The sequence below is a fragment of the Gekko japonicus genome, unplaced genomic scaffold, assembly GCF_001447785.1.
Source record: "Gekko japonicus isolate JY-2015 unplaced genomic scaffold, Gekko_japonicus_V1.1 scaffold2045, whole genome shotgun sequence".
Taxonomy (NCBI): domain Eukaryota; kingdom Metazoa; phylum Chordata; class Lepidosauria; order Squamata; family Gekkonidae; genus Gekko; species Gekko japonicus.
The window spans coordinates 214028-234536 of record NW_015174898.1 but is presented as its reverse complement, the minus strand read 5'-3'; the positions used below and the strand labels follow the sequence as shown (position 1 = coordinate 234536).

Genomic DNA, 20509 nt, shown 5'->3' with positions numbered 1-20509 from the left:
CCACCCGGTTAGGGTGGTGGGGGGCGCAGTTTGGCGCCCATGAGGGCCAGCGCGCCCTAGGCGAGCCGGCCCTGCCGGCGGGCCAGATAAATGTTTTCGGCGGGCCGCATGTGGCCCGCGGGCCATAGTTTGAGGACCCCCTGTTCTAAAGCATGCAGGGGCGTAGAATCATCTCTGGAAATTATGTGGGCCAGGATGTTCCTATTTGTTTAATGTTTGGCACTGCAACTCCTATGATCGTCCAGAAGCCGGTGGTCCATTTTGAGTATCCTAGTTTCATTTTCGGTTGAGTTATGCTTTCCACAGATTGATGTATCCTTTTTATTATTATAGATGATTTCCTCTGTTATGTAGATGTGGTTCAGATGCGTGTGTGTGTGTGTGTGTGTGTGTGTGTGTGTGTGTGGTGGGGGTTCAATGGTTCTTTTGTGGCTGCAATCACCTACATATGTTTGTGAGGAAATTTTAAAAAACGCACATTATATTTGTGTGCATGTGTATAATTGTAAATAGTAATTGTAAAATTGTAAATATATATAACTGTAAATAGAAAAGTATATGCATTAGAATGAATTTAAGGTCTGTCTATGTATAGAAAGTTGAACAATCATGCAAATTTAGGGTTTGTAGAGCTATCCAATTAGAGAAAAAAGAGGGAAAATAGAGCTAGTATACTGGTCCCTTAACCTGGGTAGAGAGGAACCAATCAGACAGCAGAGAGAGCGTAGCAGTCCTATTGGCCCCTTTAGCAAACTTTCATAGGAGCCAATCAAAAGTTAGATTTTTCAATTCCCCTTTAATGTATAAGTAAAACTAGCTCAGTCAGTCAGAGGAAGCAAAGGAAGAGCTCTAAAGAATTTTTTAAAACAAGCTGAAAATATAGGAATCTGCAGCAGAGAATGCTCTCAGGAGGTGGAAAATCCCAGAGAGCTGTAGATGAGGGAGGTCTTAAATGTAAGAGGCAGCAGTTTGAATTGTGTCCAGAAACTAATGGATAACCTGTGCAGATCTTTCAGCACAGGGTGGCACAATCATGGTAACCAACCCCTGATAATAATCTGACTTGCTGCATTTTAGACTAACTAGAGTTTCCAGAATATTTCCAAAGGCAGCCCTACATAGCATGCATTACAATAATCTAACTTGGATGTGATCAGAGATCATTGTGGCCAGATGACAATTTTTGAGGACTAGTTGTGGCTGGTGAACCAGCTGGAGCTGATAAAAGATCCCATGTGCTACAGAGGACACCAGAGCTGCAAACCATAGGCCAGGATCCAGTAACACCTGCAAACTAGCAACCTGCTCCTTCAGTGGCAGTGCAACTGCCTCCAGGACAGGCTGACTCCACAGTCCCTGGGCAGCTTCTCCATTGACCAACAAAACCTCACTCTTGTCTATGGGTGATTCTGCATCTACCATTTGCTCTACATTTTCTCAACTGGGAGGGAAAAGTGCAGCTCAAAACCACATTCAAATACCTCGGGGCAATGCTTACTGACTGCAAAGTCACCCCTGACTGGCCATAAATCTATGCAGAAGGTACCGTAAAACCGGATGATCAAAGAAAGTGAAAGCAGCATGCAATGCAGAGGGGAATTTCTGTTCCAGCATAGGTTTTGTAAAACAACGGAGGGAAAAGTCAATACAGAATTGCCCTATATTGAAGCAGTTGGCTGAGAGGGAAATGGCCTATGGGCCCAATGGGGTTCCCTGAAAACACTGAAAAATATTGGGAGAAGAGCTCAAGGATTCCCAGAACAAGCAGCTTGTTGGGTGGCTGCCTTCTGACGAGTGTGACTTTCATTCTTCCAATGCCCTGGTTTGTTACAATAATGACGCAATCCCTCCCGCACTTGTTGGGGCCCTGGTGGTGCACTTACTGAAGTCTGTGTTGAGTGTGGCATTCTTGCTGGTCTGCGTTGGGGTCGAGCCTTGTTCTTGAGCTCATCAATCTGTAAGGCTACAAGTTTAGTTTGTAACACATGTTTTTTCTTCTTTGTAGTTTGGGAACTTTGCCAAAACTGATGAGCAGCTGTAAGAATTTCTCGAGGAGTAGATTTTGCCCACCCAACCACAGTATTTTTAATCTGGTTACTGATAGGATATTTTGGTCCATTTAAAAGGTGATCCACTAAAATTGAGGCATACTGATCTGGATCAAGGGAAGAATATTGGCAAAAACATTAGAGAAGGTGGTCAAAATATTGTAACAGAATCTCTGTTTGCCTCTGTTTACAATAACTTTGGTAGGAAAGGCTTCACTGATGATGTTTCTGAGGCCATCCAGAACTGCTTTGTAAAGGCTTGGGTTTGGGGGGGATGCTCAGGCAAAGGCATGGTGGGCCACTGATTGCTTTGATGTGGAGGCTGGTCATTTGGAGTGCATCTAGCTTGCACCATGAGAGTGTTATAATCAGAAGGGGGGAGAAGATCACTGCAGTTTGACTAATGCTCCAGGAAAGAATTTTGAATTGTAAGAAAGGGTTGTTTTCCCCCCTGACTCTCAACACATTTAATTATTACTTCATTATTGAGATGATCGTTCCCAAAGACTTTGAACCCTAGACTTACAATACAGATGTATTGCTTTTTATAAGGCTTTATGATCCATCTCCTCCAGGGGCAGCAGGCGAATGGCAAGGGAGGGTGAGCAGGGTGTGAAAATGGGTTTTGGAAGAAGAGAGGGGGAAAGGGAAACAACAACAAAAGGAGACACATGAAGGAGCTGTGCTGCCTGGCAGAGGAGGAAGGGGAGATTAAAAAAACCCTGTAGGAATGAACTAAAAGATCTTCATCAGGCTCTGAAACAATAGGTGCCTCTGGAGCAATTCCATCTTTAGAAAGGACAGGATACAAATACAAGGGGAGGCAGAAGCCAAAAAGACCTGCTTCTTTAACTTCTGGTTAGTTATTACTTTTTAGTTAGACCATGTTTTAAACTTACCTTTGGAACATCTGCCCCATCCCCACCTTTGACATGAATACATGAAACTGCCTTAAACTGACTCAGGCCCCTGGTCCATCAAAGTTAGTATTGTCTACTCAGACTGGCGGTGACTCTCTAGAATCTGAGGCAGTGACCTGCTGCCAGATCTTTTAACTGGAGGTGCCAGCGATTGAACTGGGGACTTTCTCCATGCCAAGCAGAGGCTCTACCAGTCAGCCACACAGCCCCTCCCTTAGACACAAAGAGAACCCAGCAAACGGTCTCTGTAAACCAGCCAGCCTCAAAGAGCACGCAGAAAAATAACTGGCAGTCAATGTATGAATTTAGGAAATACCATAGGACAAACTGAAACAGCTATTCATCTGAAATTATCCTTCCAAGGCAATTTGTACCCCTCCGCCCGCAACTATCGCTATCAGGTTTGTACCTGAGGACCCAATTAGAGAGGAGTTTCCGTTCAGGAAAGCAGCCAGTGAGGTGGTTGGGCGGCCGGAGAGGGAGGAGCCAACTCTGTCCTCGGATCGCCACAGTAGCTCACGTTACGCGTTTGGGAGTCTCTCTGTGTTGCGCTGCGTCGACAGCAGAAAAGAAACAGATCCGTCCGCGGGCTGAGGAACGTCATGTAAGAAGTGGGAAGCATTTGCGGTGTGGTGGAGATTGGGAGTTGGTTGCGAAGGGATGGAGACAGGGCAGCAAGAAGCGGTTAAGGGGGGGGGGGAAGCATGGGATGGATGACGGTGCGTGGGAGGATGGGGGGACCTTAGGAAGCGAGTGGTTTCCTCCCTTTCCCCTCCCCCTCAAATTTGGTGAAAGATGCAAAGAAAGTTATTCTGTACTAGTTGGTTGGTACGGGCCGAGGTAGACGTTTTGGCTTTTTAAATATTGGGTTTTTCCCCCTCACTGTATGGCAGACAAAACTACCCTCACATCGCATTCTGTGAAGTTTTGTAAGGAATAAAGCGTTTTTTTGTTTTTTAAATAAGGTGGTGAGGACGTGTGTGCTCTCACTACTAGTAGGGTACAGTTTAGGACTACCCAGCTGAATGAAACCACTTGTTATGGCCCGTCCGAACCCTATGGATTAGGAACAAGGCATGAAAACTCAGTGGGATTTACTGCTGGTGCCTAGAGTTGGTCCATCACACATGAAGCTGACTTATACTGAATTAGACTCTTGGTCCATCAAAGTCAGTACTGTCTACACTGGCAGTGGCTCTCCAAGGCCTCAGTCAGAGGTCTTTCGCATCACCTCCTGCTTGATTTTTCAGCTGGAGATTGAGCCTTCTGCATGCCAAGCAGATGCTCTGCCACTGAGCCACAGCCCCTCCCTAAAATAATAAGGATGACGGAATGATTTTCAAAGTTCACATGAATATATACTCTTTTCAGGGTTAGGCATGACATCTTTCAGTAATATGGCTGACCTTTTGTTGAACACAGTGAGGTCCACAAAAGTTCAAGGAAAACCAGTTGCACTTCCTGCATCTCCAACAATGAATATGTGCTTCCTGCTTCCCCCCCCTTAAAGTCCTTTAATCTGGACTTTGCTCAGGTAGCCACTTTTTATGTTTATGGAAGGGAAATGTCTACTGCTGTGAGTATGAAAAACTGAAACATTGTTCTTTTGCTTTATCAGAAAAAAGACACTGAATGGCTGCTCCAAATCCAGAAAAAACTCTCCAGGATGAAGCCACTTGTTCCATCTGCCTGGATTATTTTCAGGATCCAGTGATGGTCATAGATTGTGGGCATAATTTCTGTCGAAACTGCATTGCACAGTGTTGCGAAGGGTCTACTTTCAAAGTCCTTCCCTGCCCACAGTGCAGAAAGCCCTTTCCCATGAAAAACCTTCATTCCAACAGGCATCTGTGGAACATTGTGGAACTTGCCAAACAGTTCAGCAAAAGACGGGCAAATGAAACTGGGGACCAGAAGTTGTGTGAGAAACATCTGGAGCCCCTAAAACTCTTCTGTGAATATGACCAGATTCCCATTTGTGTGGTGTGTGACAGATCCATGGCACATAAGAAACACAATGTGGTTCCCATAGAGGAGGCTGCTCAGGTTTACAAGGTAATGAAATGGTTTATGGGAAAATGCCTCAATTTTTGGATTCCAGAAGAAAGACCAGTCAAAAAGGAAAAATAATGAACTTGGGACAGGGGTCAGTGAGAGGGAAACCAGCTTTATATAAATGTGGTCCTATTCTGTGGAAATTCTCTTGTGAGAAGGATATCTTGGAACAACTGGAAGTCTGAATTCACTGGTTCCTGCTAATGCTAAGTGAAAGGGGGTGGAGTGTGACTAGACCTGTACTGGCCCTTCCCATGCTTTTGTCCTGTGTTATATTTGTCATATATAAAGTGTCTCAATTTTGCCCACTTTTAGGTAGGTTTAGATGATACATGATACTGCAGTTTTGTTCCTGTAATTCCTAAGGAATAAGCAGCCCCTTGTCACATGCACAGTGTGGGGGAGGGGATTAAAACCTTCCCAAATGACCGGAAAAGTGCCTTTAGCTTTAAGAAACAAATGTTGCTAGGCAACTACAGCAGTACTGTCATCCTTCAAACTTTGGTTTCTGTCAAGTAAAAAAATATATATTTCTGTCTCTTTTTTGCCCCAACCAGTTTCTTAGAGCAGCTAGGATACAGGGCATTTTTGATTGGGGAAACAGTGTTGTGGAGAGGGGGTGTTTACCCTCAGCTTGATCTATATTGGGTACTCTGCCTGCCTCTCAGGGAGAACGTTCCTCCTTTGCTATGCCATTGCCCCAAACCCTCCACTTTTTAAAGGAGATAACATGGAGTAACTCTTCACCCCGGCCCCAATTCATACACATTCCCTAACCTCTTATGCTAAGGGATCAGTTGCACAGGTGCTTCTTCTCCACTGTATACTGTGGTAAATGGGGCTGTAAATATGAATTCTTTGTTTACAGTAGCTGACCAAATATGTCAGAAAACAAAATTGTTGGTCTTAATTTTTAAGTGCATTTTTATCTTTTTAGGATAAACTGCATCACTGTTTGCAAAAGCTGAAAGAAGAAAAACAAAAAGTTTTGTTACTTAAATTAGATGTAGAGAAGCCAATCCAGGATTTGCTGGTAGGTGCCACAATAATTTGTAAGGAGTGTAGCCTGGGAGTTAACAAGTGGAGGACACGTAAATACTTGTGGGGGGCATCTCATTTTCCTCTAACCCACTATTTCTCCCTTCCCTTATCCTGTTCCCTTGTTTCTTTCTCACCCACAAGCTAACCCGCCTTGATCTGTCCTCCCATCTTCATCTCTCCTTTCTTCCATCCCTCAGGCAGCCTCTGTCCAGCACAGCTCTGTTCAAGTTGCATGGTGCCAGCCAAGCTGGGCCTTTTAGTATGGTGTGGCACCTGAAAAGATTTGTGGACAACACCTCTCTTCCCCTTGTACCCTCTCTCCATACTATTTCCTCCTTCCCTCCTGGCAGCCCCATATCATCAGTTTTCCCTTCTTCCTAACTGATCTGTGCCCCCCATCTTCAGCTGCCCTGTGAAGTAGGTTAGGATGAGAGTGTATGACTGGCTCAGGGTCACTCAGGAAGCTTCAGTGATGGAGTGATGGAGTGGGGATTTGAACCTGGGTCTCCCAGATCCTAGTCTGAAACTCTAACCACTGCACTAGCTGGCTTTCATGAAGTGGCTGCTGTTGAACAATAGCAAGCAGCCAGTCTTGGGTAAGTCATGCAACTCATGTTCTACCAAGTTGCCAGATGGTTGCTGCCAGGCCTGGCTCCAATGAGTTCTTTGTGAAAGGCCAAAACAGTCCAGGAAAGTGCCCTGCCCCTCCTCCTGCGTTTTACTGGCAGAAACCAAGGCTTGAAGGCTGGCAATACTTGTGTTGCCTAGCAGTGGCCACTGAGTGCATTTATTTGGTAAAGCTGTTTCTGTCATTTTGGAAAGTTTTACTCTCCCCATGTTTTGTTTTGTTTTTTTTAATTTTAGATTTTTCTGCAAACTTGGGGCATTCCTCAGGTATGTAAAAAGACCTGTCTTGTCTGTCCCTTGCTCCACTCTTCAGATTTAAGTATCCACAGATGGAGCCATGTTGAGAATTGTATCTATTGACAAGTGAGAACTTACAAGGACTTGCAGGAGGAATATAATTTCCCTCTCCCCCACTATTTCCACTTTTCCTTCTCTGAAAGCCCCTTTTCATGCTTCTTTCTGTTTTTCCTGCCCAGCAACAACCTATCTTTATCTGCCCCCATCTTCAGCTTTCCCTCTCACTCCCAGCAGCCTTTACCTAGGGAAACTGTGGCCTAGTTGCGTGGTGTGAGCTACTGGGCCAGGCCCACTTGCATGGTAGGGAATCTTCAAGGACTTGTGGGGGGACATCTCACTTTCCCCTTATTCCCCTTCCCACATTTCCCCCCCCTTTCCTTCTCCTGGCAACCATCATATCCTCTCCTTTCTCTGCCTCATTGTCTCCTTCTCAACAGTTCACCAACCTACCTTTTATCTGCTTCCCATTTTCAGCTATATTTATTATTTATTTACTCTATTTATACTCCATCCTTCTCCACTTTGGGGACCAAAGCATTTTACATTATTCTCCTCTCCTCCTCTTTATCCTCACAACAACCCTGTGGGGTAGGTTAGGCTGACAGTATGTGAGTGGCCCAAAATCACCCAGTGAGTTTCCACAATAAACGGGAGTTCGAACCTGGGTCTCTGAGACTGTATTCTGAAACCAAAATCACCCAGTGAGTTTCCACAGTAAATGGGAATTCGAACCTGGGTCTCCGAGACTGTATTCTGAAGCTCTAATTGCTATACCGCATTGACTTTCATAGGGTGGCTGCTGTTGGACAGTAGCAAGCAGCTAGGCCTAGTTATGCAAATCAGGTAGTATCAAGTTACTCAGTGATTGCTACCAGGCCTAGGGTAGCAACCTCCAGGTGAAGCTTGGAGCTCTCCTGGAATTACAGCTGATCTCCAGACAACAGAAATCTGTCCCCCTGGAGAAAATGACTGCTTTGGAGGGTGGTATCTTGGAGATGTGTCTTGCTGAGCTCCCTCTCCAGCTCTCCTCCCTGGACTCCACCCCCAAATCTCCAGGAATTTCTCAACCTGGAGCTGGCAAACCTGGTTAGGCCTGGCTCCCATGAGTCCTCCCTCAAAGGCCAACACAGCCCTGGAAAGGACCCTGCCCTCCCCCTGCCTTTTCATTCACAGAAACCCAGCCTGGAAAGTTATGGTTGCCAAGCAACAGTCACTAAGGGCTTCTGTTTCTTAAAGCTACAGGTGCTCCTTTTATCATATGGGTTGTTTTTTAAAAAACCTCCCAGTCTTTTGTTTTGTTTTTTTAAAAAATCTCTGATTTTCCTGCAAACCTGGAACCCTTTTCAGGTTTGTAGAAAGATCTGCCTTCCCCATTCATAGGTCTAGTCACCAGATTTCAGTTATACCCAGATTTGTCTGACTTCACTGTTAGTATATAGATGATACTGCTCGCTGTAAACTGGCTGTCTCCTATCAGCCTTTATTACCCACGCCCTTAAGGTAGTGGTATGTCCGAGAGACTACCTTTTGGTTGGGATTTGAATCCAGATGTCACAACCTCTTGCAAGGTCAGCACCCTGTCTAGATAAATAGACATGACAACATTGAGTCCCATGAATTTAGGTTCTGAATAGAGGCTTCCCATGGTAGTAACACGGCAGCACTAGGCTGTTTATTGCTGATAACTGACTGCTAGATGCTCCTACCCATGGCATGGAAGGAGACAGAACTGGCCTAGTGCTGGGGAGTAGCTGAGTCCACCCCCCCACCCCCCAGTATCACAGATTTTTGAACAAATGCTGGAGCCGATGGATGCAAAGGAGACTGTGATAAATAATTAGAAAAATTAGAATAAAGAAAACTTAGCTTTCTTCTCCCTCCCCCACCTCCATTCCAAAGAGCCAGTTTGGTGTAGTGGTTAAGAGCACGGACTCCAATCTGGGAGAACTGGGTTTGATTCCCTAGTCCTCCACATGTAGCTGCTGGTCAGTGACCTTGGGTCAGTCATAAGTTCTTTCAGAGTTGTTCTCACAAGGGCAGTGCTGGAGAGAGCTATCTCAGCCCCACCTACCTCAAAGGGTGTCTGTTGTGGGGAAGGGAAAGGGATTGTAAGATGCTCTGAGACTCCTTCAGGTAGTGAAGGGCGGGGTATAAATCCAATCACTTCTTCTTCCTCGGTGGCTTTTGGAATGGCACCAGGGGATAATGATAACACCTGGCACCAGTATCGTAGGCACTGTCCAGTAGGTGCCTGTAATGCTAGAGCAAAGGCTGTCTGCACAGTTTCAGTTCAGAGGAAACAGTGAGTTCCTGACAATAGGTTGAGTGAAACATGAGCAGAAGCTCAGCAGTTCCTCTAGGAACACCTGAGTCCCCTTGTTTCCAATGATTGTTTACACTGCTCTCCTCTGTCCATAACAGAAAGACACAGCTGCCGAGAGACAGAAACTCTTATCAGAATTCCAGCAGCTTTACCAGTTTCTTGAGAAACACAAGCAGCATATGTTGTCCCAACTGGACGAAGTGGAGAAAGAAGTGGAGGGGAAAAAGGCTGAAGATACAGCAAAATTTTCTGAGGCGATTTCCCATCTTGGGGCCCTAATCCAGGAGCTTGAGCAAAAGGGCCAGGAGCACCCAAGTGGGCTCCTCCAGGTAAGAGTATGATGTAGTTTTTGTGTAATAAACGTGTACTCATTTCCCACTTTGTTATATACACTCTGTACCACTTCTCTCAAGTAGTGCATTATTGTGGGAAATAACATGGAGAAGGGGAGAACAGTGTTGTAGGATGCTTAGGGGTCCTGTTGGGGAGAAAAAGTGTGGTATAGCAACAAACAAAAATATGGGAAGATGAGCTTTTTCAGAATGGGGAAGTGAGTTTGAGGGGTGCCATAGTCTAAACATGAGGGGCTGTGACTCAGTGGTAGAACATCCGCTTTACATGCAGGAGGTCCCAAAGAAGTACAGAGCAGGACAACCAAGATGCTTTGGGGGTTGAAGCACTTTCCTCATAAAGACTGAAGAGTCACTCTGGGACTTTTCAGTTGAGAAAAGAGATGACAGGGGTGGTGGTGATAGAGGTTTATAAAATTATGAATGGGGTAGAGAGAGAGTTGACAAAGAGAAATGTTTCTCCTTCACCCAAAGTACTAGAACTTGAGGGCATCCAATTAAGCTGATGAGCAGTAGATTCAGAACAGACACACGAAAATACTTCCTTACACAGAGAGTAATTAAAATGTGGACTTTGCTGCCAGAGAATGTAATGATGGCCACAAGAATAAACAGCTTTAAAGGGGGATTAAATAAGTTTATCAGTGGCTACTAGCCAGGGTGACTGAGGGGAACCTCCACATTCAGAGGCATTAAACCTCAGAATCTCAGAGCCAGGAGGCAATGTAAGGGGAGGGTCTCTGTCTCTATTCCCTGTTGTTGGCCCTCCAGAGTAACTGGTTGGCCACTGTGTGAGACAGAATACTGAGCTAGATGGACCACTGGTCTGATCCAGCGGAGCTCTTCCTATGTTCTTTTTGTCCCAAATTCAATCCCTGGCATCTCTAGTTAAAAGGACCAGACAGTAAGTGATGTAATGACCTTACCTGAGATCCTGAAGAGTTGATGCTAGTCTTAGTAGACGATAGTGACTTTGATGGATTAAGGGTCTGATAAGACAGCTTCATGTGTTAAAGTGAAGCACCTAAGCTTATTCTGTCTTTCTTCTCTTCCTTGCCAGGATATTGGAAGTACCATGAACAGGTATGATGCTCATTCTTCCTGACACCATTTTGCCATTTTGGGACTTGGAAGGTGTAAGGACTGGAGCTGGAGAGGGCAATTCTTAAGTAATGCATTTGCATTCAGGCCATGACTTTTTTGAGTTGCCGCCAGTTGCCATATTGTTTCCAAAGGATAAGAGCTATACGACTGTTAGAATGCAATGTTTTATTATATCAAGCATAGGACCCTAGAAGCTTTTATGTATTCAACCAGTTACTAAGTTATCAGTATCAAATGAGCTTGTGACCTGTTGCAGAAGTTTAATTGTAATGGGTTAGCCCCATAAATTTCCAGGGACAATCTTGTAATCAAGATTCCATCATTATTGGTGTACTTTTTAATATTCAGACTTGTACTCTGCATTTATTCTTACCAAAAAGGAGAACTACTTGGAGCAAAGAACCCAAGTCCTCACTGCTGATATTCATGCAACATTAGCATCATATGCAAATCAAGTCCCCCCCCCCATATTTGAGTGTTTGGGTTGTAGTCTGCAGATATTTCCTACACAATCGATTGGCAGTGGGTGCCATCTGTTTCCGTTCATCACTCAGGGAGTACTTATGATTGGTCCCTGGAGCCAGGATCCCCCCCCTTCCAACTAGAGGACTCTGGGCTTTCCCATACCATGTGTCCACTCCCCCCGCACAATGTTCCATTGCTGAAAGTCCCAGTTCTACTCCCACAGTGTGCAAATGCATTATTTTCCTCCTCTGAGTAGTGTAGTTCATTCTGAGTTGCATTGTGTGAGTGAAAGTAACTTCAGGCGCTAGCCTGTACTAGTAGGGGAAAAAATGTCCAGTAGCACAGACTAGCAGTTTCCCCCCCAGGATATAAGCTTTTAGTCATGGGGGGGGGGACCCAGTTGGTCTTTGAGGTGCTGAATTTTTTTTAAAGGACTCAGATGTTGTGTGAACCAAATGTTTTCTGTTGTTTTTAAAACTCTAGATGTACGGTGAATGAATTCCGGCCTCCTGTTGCACTTGATTGTTCCAGCCTGAAGAAAAAAGTCTGCATATTCTCCAAGGAAAGTGCATCACTGCAGGAGGAAGTGAAGAAATTCAGAGGTAACAAATAAATTTCTGAACTCAGCTGCTGAGATGCAAAGGTTGCATCTGGTTCTTTTTTTTTTAAAGGCTGTACCAAAATAATCTGGGAATGCATGCCCAGTCACATTTAACCTTTCTCTCCCATTAGAAGATGGTGGCATAACATCTAGTATGAAAGAGTTAAGATAGTGTAGAGGAGATCTGTTTGTCCCTTAAAAATGTATTTGGGTAGATTTGTGCTGCATCTTTTTTAAACAGATAATTATGCAGGCAACCAGTGGTTAGAGTATTGGACTAGGACTTGGTTTTTTTCTCTGCCTTGGTTTCCATACAACATTATGCCATAATTGTCCTGTTTCCAAGTTTTCCCTGTCTTCAATGTGCTTTCCCCCAAACCTGAGTTAATTGTGATCCTTTTGGAAAGGATGTCGTCCATGTGGATTAGTACTCTACCTTGAAGGAATGGTGTGCAAATGCCCCAACCCACACTGGACCCATTTTCCCCATATTTTTTTTCCTGCCATGCCACTAGAGGGCTTCTGTAAAAATCAGTCATTGCTATAGCAGAGTTGGTTACCAGGGCCAGCCCTGCTTCAAGCTAGCCACCAGGGCTGTCTGGGTCAGGGCTCAGGAGAGTGTAGTTCTGACCCATTTGAAAGAGATTGTCATGAGATTCCTCTGGATCTGAATGAGCTACGTAACTGCTGCCCAGGGGTCAACCTTTAATTCTTGGGCAAGGTGCTCGAGTGAGTGAGCGGTTGACTACACAGCTTCAGGCAGTCTTGGAGGAGGCAGATTATGGAGACCGATTTCAATCTAAATAAAGGTTTGGGTTTGAGACAGAAGTGTCCTTAGTTGTCGTAACTGATTATCTTCAGTGGGAGAGTGACAAGAGTGCATCCCTGTTGATTCTCCTGAACCTTGGAGAGGTGTCGGTTTTTCTAAGTGGTAACAAGTGGCAGTTTATAAAATGGGAAAGGCCGGGTTTCTAAGGGATTTTAAGAGGACATGGGCAGAATGTGCCACCAAGGAAGCAGAAGAGCGTGAGGAACAGAGTGGGTTTTAATTTCACAGACCTTTCAGATTTTTCCAGGACTGGCACCAATGCTACGACATCCTCCATTGAGGCTGTCTGTGTGGCCGTGGGAGCTGACCTGTTGCACTGGATGGAGGCATCCTCTGCCTCTGCCTGCAGCCTGGTGGTGAATGCCTCTTCTCCCGTGATATCCAAAATGTATGGGTTTGCTAGGGTCTGTTTGTGTGTGTGAAAGGGGAGCCTTATAAGCATATGTGACAACCCTCACAAATGAGCATGCTTGTGATGCTGCCTGTTGAGCTGTCACGCCAAAGGCCCCTACTGCCGAATGGGGCCATCTTGGCACAGCCTCTGTAGCCTGAACATGGGATCAGATGGCGGAGGGGAGGATCGCATACACACCTCAGAGGAAAATTAGGATAAAATGTAATCAAAGTCCAAAATGTGTTTGGTGTATGTGTTCTGTGCCCCTCAAGTTGCTTACGACTTATGGCAACCCTATGAATTAGCATTCTCCAAAATGTCCTATCGTTAGCAGCCATCTTCAGGTCTTACAAACTCAGGGCTGTGGCTTCCTTGATCAAGTCAATCCAGCTCATGTTGGGTCTTCCTCTTTTCCTGCCGCCTTCAACTTTGCCTAGCATTATTGTCTTTTCCAGTGACTCCTGTCTTCTCATCATGTGACCAAAGTACGATAGCCACAGTTTGGCCATTTTAGCTTATAGGGAGAGTTCAGGATTAATTTGGTCTAGAACCCACTTTTTTTTTTTTGGTGGTATCCGTAAAACTGTTCTCCAAAACCACATTTCAAAGGAATCCCTGTCAGCTTTCTTCATTGTCTAACTTGCACACTCCTGCGTAGTGATGGGGAATACTGTGGCATGAATTAATTTCATCTTGGTCACCAGCAACACATCCTTACACTTAAGGATCCTTCATGGCTGCCCTTCCCAGTTTCAGTCTCCCTCTGATTTGTTGGGTGCAGTCTGACTTTTGGTTGCTGATGGATCCAAGGAATAGAAAATCTTAAACCAGGGGTGTCAAACTTAATTGTTACGAGGGCCGGATCTGACATAAATGGGACTTCGTGGGGGCCAGGTCATGTGTGTCATAAAATGTAATGTACCGGGAATATACACTTTATAAAGGAGACAGACAAACACAAAGACATTATTTTTTTAACTTAAAACACAAACACGCTTGAAACATTAACAGTAGTTAACAGTGAACAATAATTAAAACATTAACAATACTTAGTAAACATCCTGCAATCTTTTGTTTGTTTAACAGTCTTTGATGACTGATACCCCTTGCTCTGAATTATTGCATCAAAATCTGGAGACAGTGTCTGTGCTGTAGCAGTCTTCTGTTCAGGTGTGTTTCTGTAAGCTGTGAACGTACTTTTGATTTATTGATGTTCATTACAGAAAAAAGTCTCCCACAGACATATGATGTCCCAAATATATACAGAATTTGAGATGCAAAAGACTTAACTTGGGGGTAATTAGGACCTAGAAACCGGTAAAATTTGCTAAGGCCAACTTCAGAAAACTTATCTTTCAGCAGAGCATCACGCTGCAGATCAATTATTTACTGCAACTTTACTATAGAGTTGCCAAACCGCAGGTGCTGGCTGGAGAGCTCCTGGAATTCCAATTGATCTCCAGGCTATAAAGATCAATTCCCCTGGAGAAAATGTCTATGTTGGAAGGTGGACTCAGTGGCATTGTACCCTGCTGGGGTCCCTCTCTTCCCCAAACCCTGCCTGCCCCCAGGCTCCACCCCCAAATCTCCAGGAATTTCCCAGTCTAGAGCTGACAACCCTACTTTACCACAATATAACAACAGCATTACAGTGTTCAAAGGGGGGGTGGGGTTGCTAGCAGTTCATATTGACTCTAAATTCCTAAAATGCTACCAGGCAAAGCATCCATAACACTCCAGCTTTACTACAATATAATGGCAAAAAACCTATACTCACCCCATGTGGGAGGCTGCAGCAGCAGCAATTGTGCCTCTTCCAGCTTTTGTAAACAAAGCACAGCAGGAAGCTTCCAGTTTCAAAGGGTAGCCCAGAAATGAAGCAGAGCCACCGGAAAGGGTCAGGGGGGAGCTGCAGATCACACTGAGGCTCTTGGAGCCTTTGTAAACAAAACACACGAGGTAGTTTGCATCCAGCAACAACAGAGGGGAGAGGAAACAGCTGATCACAGCCACCGGAAAAAGTCAGTGACATGGAGCTCCTGATCACACTGTTGACCTCAACAGGCAGCATGATTTAATCGGCAGTAATTCTTTAAGGGCAGGGAGGGATGGGGTGGGGCATGAGCGGTGCTCTACCAATGGGCTAGATTAAAGACCTCGGCAGGCCAGTTCTGGCCCGAGGGCCATATGTTTGACACCCCTGCCATAAACAATTTCAATTTGCTCATTGTCAACCTTAAAGTTGTGTAATTCCCCCGTAGTCATTTCTTCTGTCATCTTGTTGGTCAACTGTAATCCTGGTTTGGCACTTCTTGCTTTAACCTTCAGCAGTAGTCGCTTCAAGTCTTCACTGTTTTCTCCCAGTAATGTATCAGCTGCATTTCTCAGGTCGTTAATGATCTTTTCTCCAGTTTTCTCTCCACCTTCATCTACATCTTATCCATTTTTCCTTATCGTATATAATCTGCATACAGATTAAAGAAAGAGTGAGATAAAATGCATCCTTGTCTGACACTTTTGTCAGTTGGAAACCATTCTGTTTCTCCATATTCTGTCCCAACAGTGGCCTCTTGGTATGGAGTATAGATTGCACATCAAAACAAGTAGATGCTGTGGCACCCCAATTTCGTTTAAACCCAATTTCGTTCAAACCCAATTTTGTTTAAAGCTTTTCCTGATCCACACAATCAAAAGCTTTTCTGTAATCTATGAAATACAAGCTGATTTTCTTCTGGAATTCTCTTGTATGCTCCAGTAACCAACATAAATTTACAATATTGTCTCTAGTGCCTCTTCCTTTTCTGAATCTAGCTTGAACATCTGGCATTTTTTGTTCCATGTATGATAACAGCCTCTGTTGTAAGATTTTGAGCATCACTTTACTTGTATGAGGAGTTGATGGGATGGTCCGATAGTTGCTGCAGTTTTGTTTTGGAATTCGGATGAAAACTGAGCATTTCCAGTCTGTGGGCCATTGTTTTGTTTTCCATATTTGTTGGCACAGTTTTATTACGATTGTGATGTTTCTGTGGCTTGGAATAGCTTTATTGATATCCCATCTACTCCTGGCGACGTGTATCTCTCAATCACGCTAATCCCATTGTGAACTGATTCAACTATAGTATTATCTTTTTCATATCTTAACTATTGCTGTTAACCCGAAAGACCCCTAAGCATCTAGTATTAAAAAAACGTTTTTCAAAGGCACAATTCAGAGTCCTTCAGCCTTCATTTCCCCTTGCCCAGTCTCTTCCACAGTTTATAAGGACTTTTAGGGGTGGCTGCCCCTTTCTCTGATAGAGATTCCTCTCCGGAAGGGTAGGTTCTTCATCAAAAGATGCTTCTTGGAAGGAATCTGTCATCCTCTCATCACTTTTGTACAATTCTTCAGTTTATTGTTCCCATCTTTTCTTTATTTTGTCCTGTTCAGTTAATGTATTTCCATGTTGATCTTTCAGCATGCCTAACCGTGATTTAAATTTTCCTTTACTTTCTTGGATCCTGTGGAACGGATCTCTTGTTCCTCCTTTTTTTTGTTGTTCCCTTCTTTTTCTTAATGCTGCTCCTTATAATCGTTTGGTTTTGGTGAGAAGTTGCTCATTTCCAAGCAGGGTGATCAGTAGTCAGGAAGGCTCAATATAAATCATGGTTTTCTGCCTAATAGTTCAGTCTTGCTGGTGACTATAACCTGAATGCATACAACTGAGAGATAGATGCAGGTTTTCGTTTTTACAAATATATACTGTAAACTTCTATATGGTGTTTTTATTTTAAAGCTTTCAGGTTAGTTTTACACCACCTTCAGAAATGAATGAAGCTTTGGTTATTTACCAAAGGTAGTTAAAGCTTCGCTATCTGCCCCAGCTTTGAGGAGAAGCATTTGGCTTTCTCATGCTGTGCTCAGGTGGCTGATTGTGCCATTGCCACATGCTCCCTCCCACTGGGATGTGTCCTCCCACCCCCTGCCTTGTTTACAAGATCCTCCTGTACTGCAGTGAATGGTAGGGAAGGTCCAAGTGAAAAGCTCCTTTATTTGTAAGGAGGCGTCCAGCCACTAGTCCTGCCCTTTACAATGGCCCTGCCTAATTTCTTGGAAGGCATAGTGATGAGCTCCAGGAGAAGTGCCTGCAGGTGCTCTGGGGCACACGGGCACCACATGGGTGATCGCTGTCCTAAAGAATCCTTCCAGCATCAAATTTGGCCTCTACGAAGGACTGGGGTATTGTAACTCATTTACAAAACTTCCCTTATATTATTTCATTTTATTTAATTACCCTGTTTTATGCGTATTATGGTAGTTTTGGTTTTGTCTTGCTCTCTTTTTTTAAAAAAATTGCTGTAAATCTATTGTAAAAAATAAATACAAATACACACACACACACCATATACTGTATCAATGATGAATAGATTTTTCACCCATTTCTCTCCTTTTATTCCATTAGAGTTACTGTCTGAACCAAAATGGGTAGAAGGTAAGTGTCTACTGTATTTGAATGTTAATATCTCACAGTTAAAACAGTATGCCACTTTTTAAAGTTGTGCTGGAAATGTGCATTTTTTAAATAAATTAAAATCTCCCAGTCTTTTAATTCGAGTGGATTCCCCACCCCCTCCTCCCCCTTTTTGCTGGGCTGCTACTACTTGAGGACTATCTTATGGATATTTGAGGCTGCTAAATGGTGTTATGTCATTGTTATGCCCTAGGCTTGTTTTATGACTTACTTTATTATTGATAACTGTTACTGGATTTGTCATTCTGTTGTGTAGTTTTTACTCTGTAAACCCCTTTGAGCAGATATAAATAAGCAAGTAGGAGGGATTTTCTAAATAAATAAGCAGGTAGAGAGACAGTTTGGTGTAGTGGTTAAGAGCAGCGGACTCTAATCTGGAGAACTGTGTTTAATTTCCCACTTCTTCACATGCTGCCAGCTGGGTGACCTTGGGTCAGTCACAGTTCTCTCAGAGCTGTACTCTCAGAGCTCTCTCAGCCCCACCTACCTCACAGGATATCTGTTGTGGGGAGAGGAAGGGAAGGAGATTGTAAGCTGCTCTGAGACTTTGAGTGAAGGGCAGGGTAAAAATCCATCTCTTCACAGTTGGATTCACAGTTGAACAGACAGTTCAAAAGCAAGGAATTGCAAGTAGATAAATAGTTACCACTTTGTTGGGAAAGGTAGCAGTGTTCCATGCGCATTGGTGTTTAGTCATGCCGGCCACATGACCACGGAAACGTCTTCGGACAGTGCTGGCTTGGAAACGGAGATGAGCACTGCAACCCTAGAGTCGGATTCGACTGGCTTTCGAGCAAGGGAAACCTTCACCTTATTGTGATTGTGGGGTCCTTTTAAAGTGACACAGCGAAGGACCTCTTCATGGTTGCTTCCACACCATGGTAATCTGGGTGCTGATGTGTTTCTGTGTGAAATCGCTTTTGCAATGCAGATTCCAGACGGAATCTTTTTTTCCTTCTTCATTTGTACCAGTGGTTTCACTTTCACACCGAATGTTCATTGAAGGCCCTCTCACTAGGTTCTCACCTGACTCTGATGATCCCCCACCCAACCTGGTTTTTGTTTTTTGGAGGACCATTGGTAATGCAGGCCTGCACAGAAATAATGCAATACCTTTTAAAAAAAAACTTCTTGAAAATGTATTTGCAGACCCCTAAGAAGATCCCCTCCCCCCTCCCTAAAAGGCAGGCTGAGCTGTGGGTGTTTTTCAAAAAAGGATAGGAATAATGCAGTACTTTGAACAGACTTTGTTTTTAAAAAGCTCCTGGTATATTTGCAGAGCTTCAAAGTATCCACTCTTTCTAAAAGGAAGGTAGTAGAAAAGAGCAAGAGTCCAGTACCACCTTAAAGACTAACAAAATTTGTGGCAGGGCAGGAGCTTTCCTGAGTCACTGCTCAGGTCTTCAGATAACAGGCAGGTGGTTCTCTTCTGTTATGCTAATTGTGGCCCCTTGCAGTCATCAACAAATGAAAAGAGGAATTGACTGAATTGGACTGACTCAATGAAAGAAGCTGAGGCCCTCAGTTTGGAAGACCTGAGCTTGGCTGTTAAGGATAGGGCATTTTGGAGGACGTTAATTCTGAAGCGACTTGACAACTGACTAGCATTTGCCCTTCAGATACAAGAAACTGCTCCTGCCAATAGCTTAATGAGTCCAGGAAATAACAGTTTTTTATAGGTTTCAAGTAAAGCAGATTTTTTTTGTTGTTGGAAGAACGGTCTGTACACAAATTGAAGGTGAGGTTATATGATCACATGAAGTAAAACAACACCAGCCAGTTGATTGAAACATGGGAAATCTTTGGTGCGGAAGCAGCCCGTGTCAGAATCTGGCCCTGTCTGGATATAACGCCACGTGATATCCTTGGGCTAATCACACTCTCTTAGTCTAACCCACCTAATTGGTTGTTGAAGATAACAGAAGGGGACAGCTATGTGTGTTGCTCTAAGCTCCTTGGAGAAAAAGGAGAATAAATAATAATAATGAAAGGTCCCATGATGAGCCTGATGCTGCAAGATGTATGGCTGTACTCACTTGCCCATCAATGCTAACTGTTCCTATGGTTGTGGTTTTTTTTTTAATGACCCCCATTATACTTGGGGGGAAGTGGTTGGAGCCACTAGAACTGATGCACAGCCGTGAGGTCTGGCACTCTGCATTTCTGCACAGCAGTGTTATGGATTTACTGATCCAGCGCATCTATGTCAAAGTGGGAACTTGAACCCACATTAACAGCTTGTGCTATTATCCAAGCGATAGTGGCTCACAGGGGTCTTTTTGTGGAAAAAGAGCTGCTGGAGCTCATTAGCATAACTCATTAGCATATGCCACACCCCCTGCCATCACCGGAACCTCTTGATGACTGTTTTTTGTTTCTTGTCCTTGGCTCTTTTGGTCTGTTGGTTATGGTCCAGCTCCCCCTCTTCCTGTCACATGACTCTGATATCACATCCCGGGATGCTCCTTTGTGAGCGACTGGCATTAAAGCTATGAGTGAGCAATTTGGCTACTGCATAAATTAGTTTGCTCTGGAGGCATCTTTCCTGAATTAAGACAAAAATGTATGAGCCGGAGGCTAAAAAACTGTTAACGACCTTGTACTTAGAGGAAACACTGGACAAGACCCAGGTGCCCTCAGGAGGTCCACCAGCAGGGCCAAAACTCCAGGAACCCACCCACTCTTGCCCCCCAAGCACCAAGAATGCAGAGCATCACTGTGCCAGACATAAGAACATAAGAGAAGCCATATTGGATCAGGCCAGTGGCCCATCCAGTCCAACACTCTGTGTCACACATCAGCCAAAAATACCAGGTGCCCTAAGGAGGTCTGGCAGTGTGGCCAGAACACCAGAAGCCCTCCCACTGCCCCCCCAAGCACCAAGAATACAGAGCATTCCTTGCCCCAGACATAAGAACATAAGAGAAGCCAATGCTGGATCAGG

At 44.3% G+C, this 20509-nt stretch overlaps 1 protein-coding gene across 1 annotated transcript in view; it reads left to right on the top strand.

Moving 5' to 3' along the window:
• The first annotated feature begins 4600 nt into the window (after positions 1–4600).
• Positions 4601–20509, top strand: part of LOC107121957 (zinc finger protein RFP-like) — an 18175-nt gene continuing 2266 nt past the window's right edge. Inside the window, exons 1-6 of the mRNA XM_015424976.1 lie at positions 4601–5023; positions 5961–6056; positions 9410–9640; positions 10722–10744; positions 11714–11832; positions 17497–17526. Coding sequence (XP_015280462.1) covers positions 4601–5023; positions 5961–6056; positions 9410–9640; positions 10722–10744; positions 11714–11832; positions 17497–17526 — 922 coding nt within the window. The remainder of the gene's footprint in view (positions 5024–5960; positions 6057–9409; positions 9641–10721; positions 10745–11713; positions 11833–17496; positions 17527–20509) is intronic.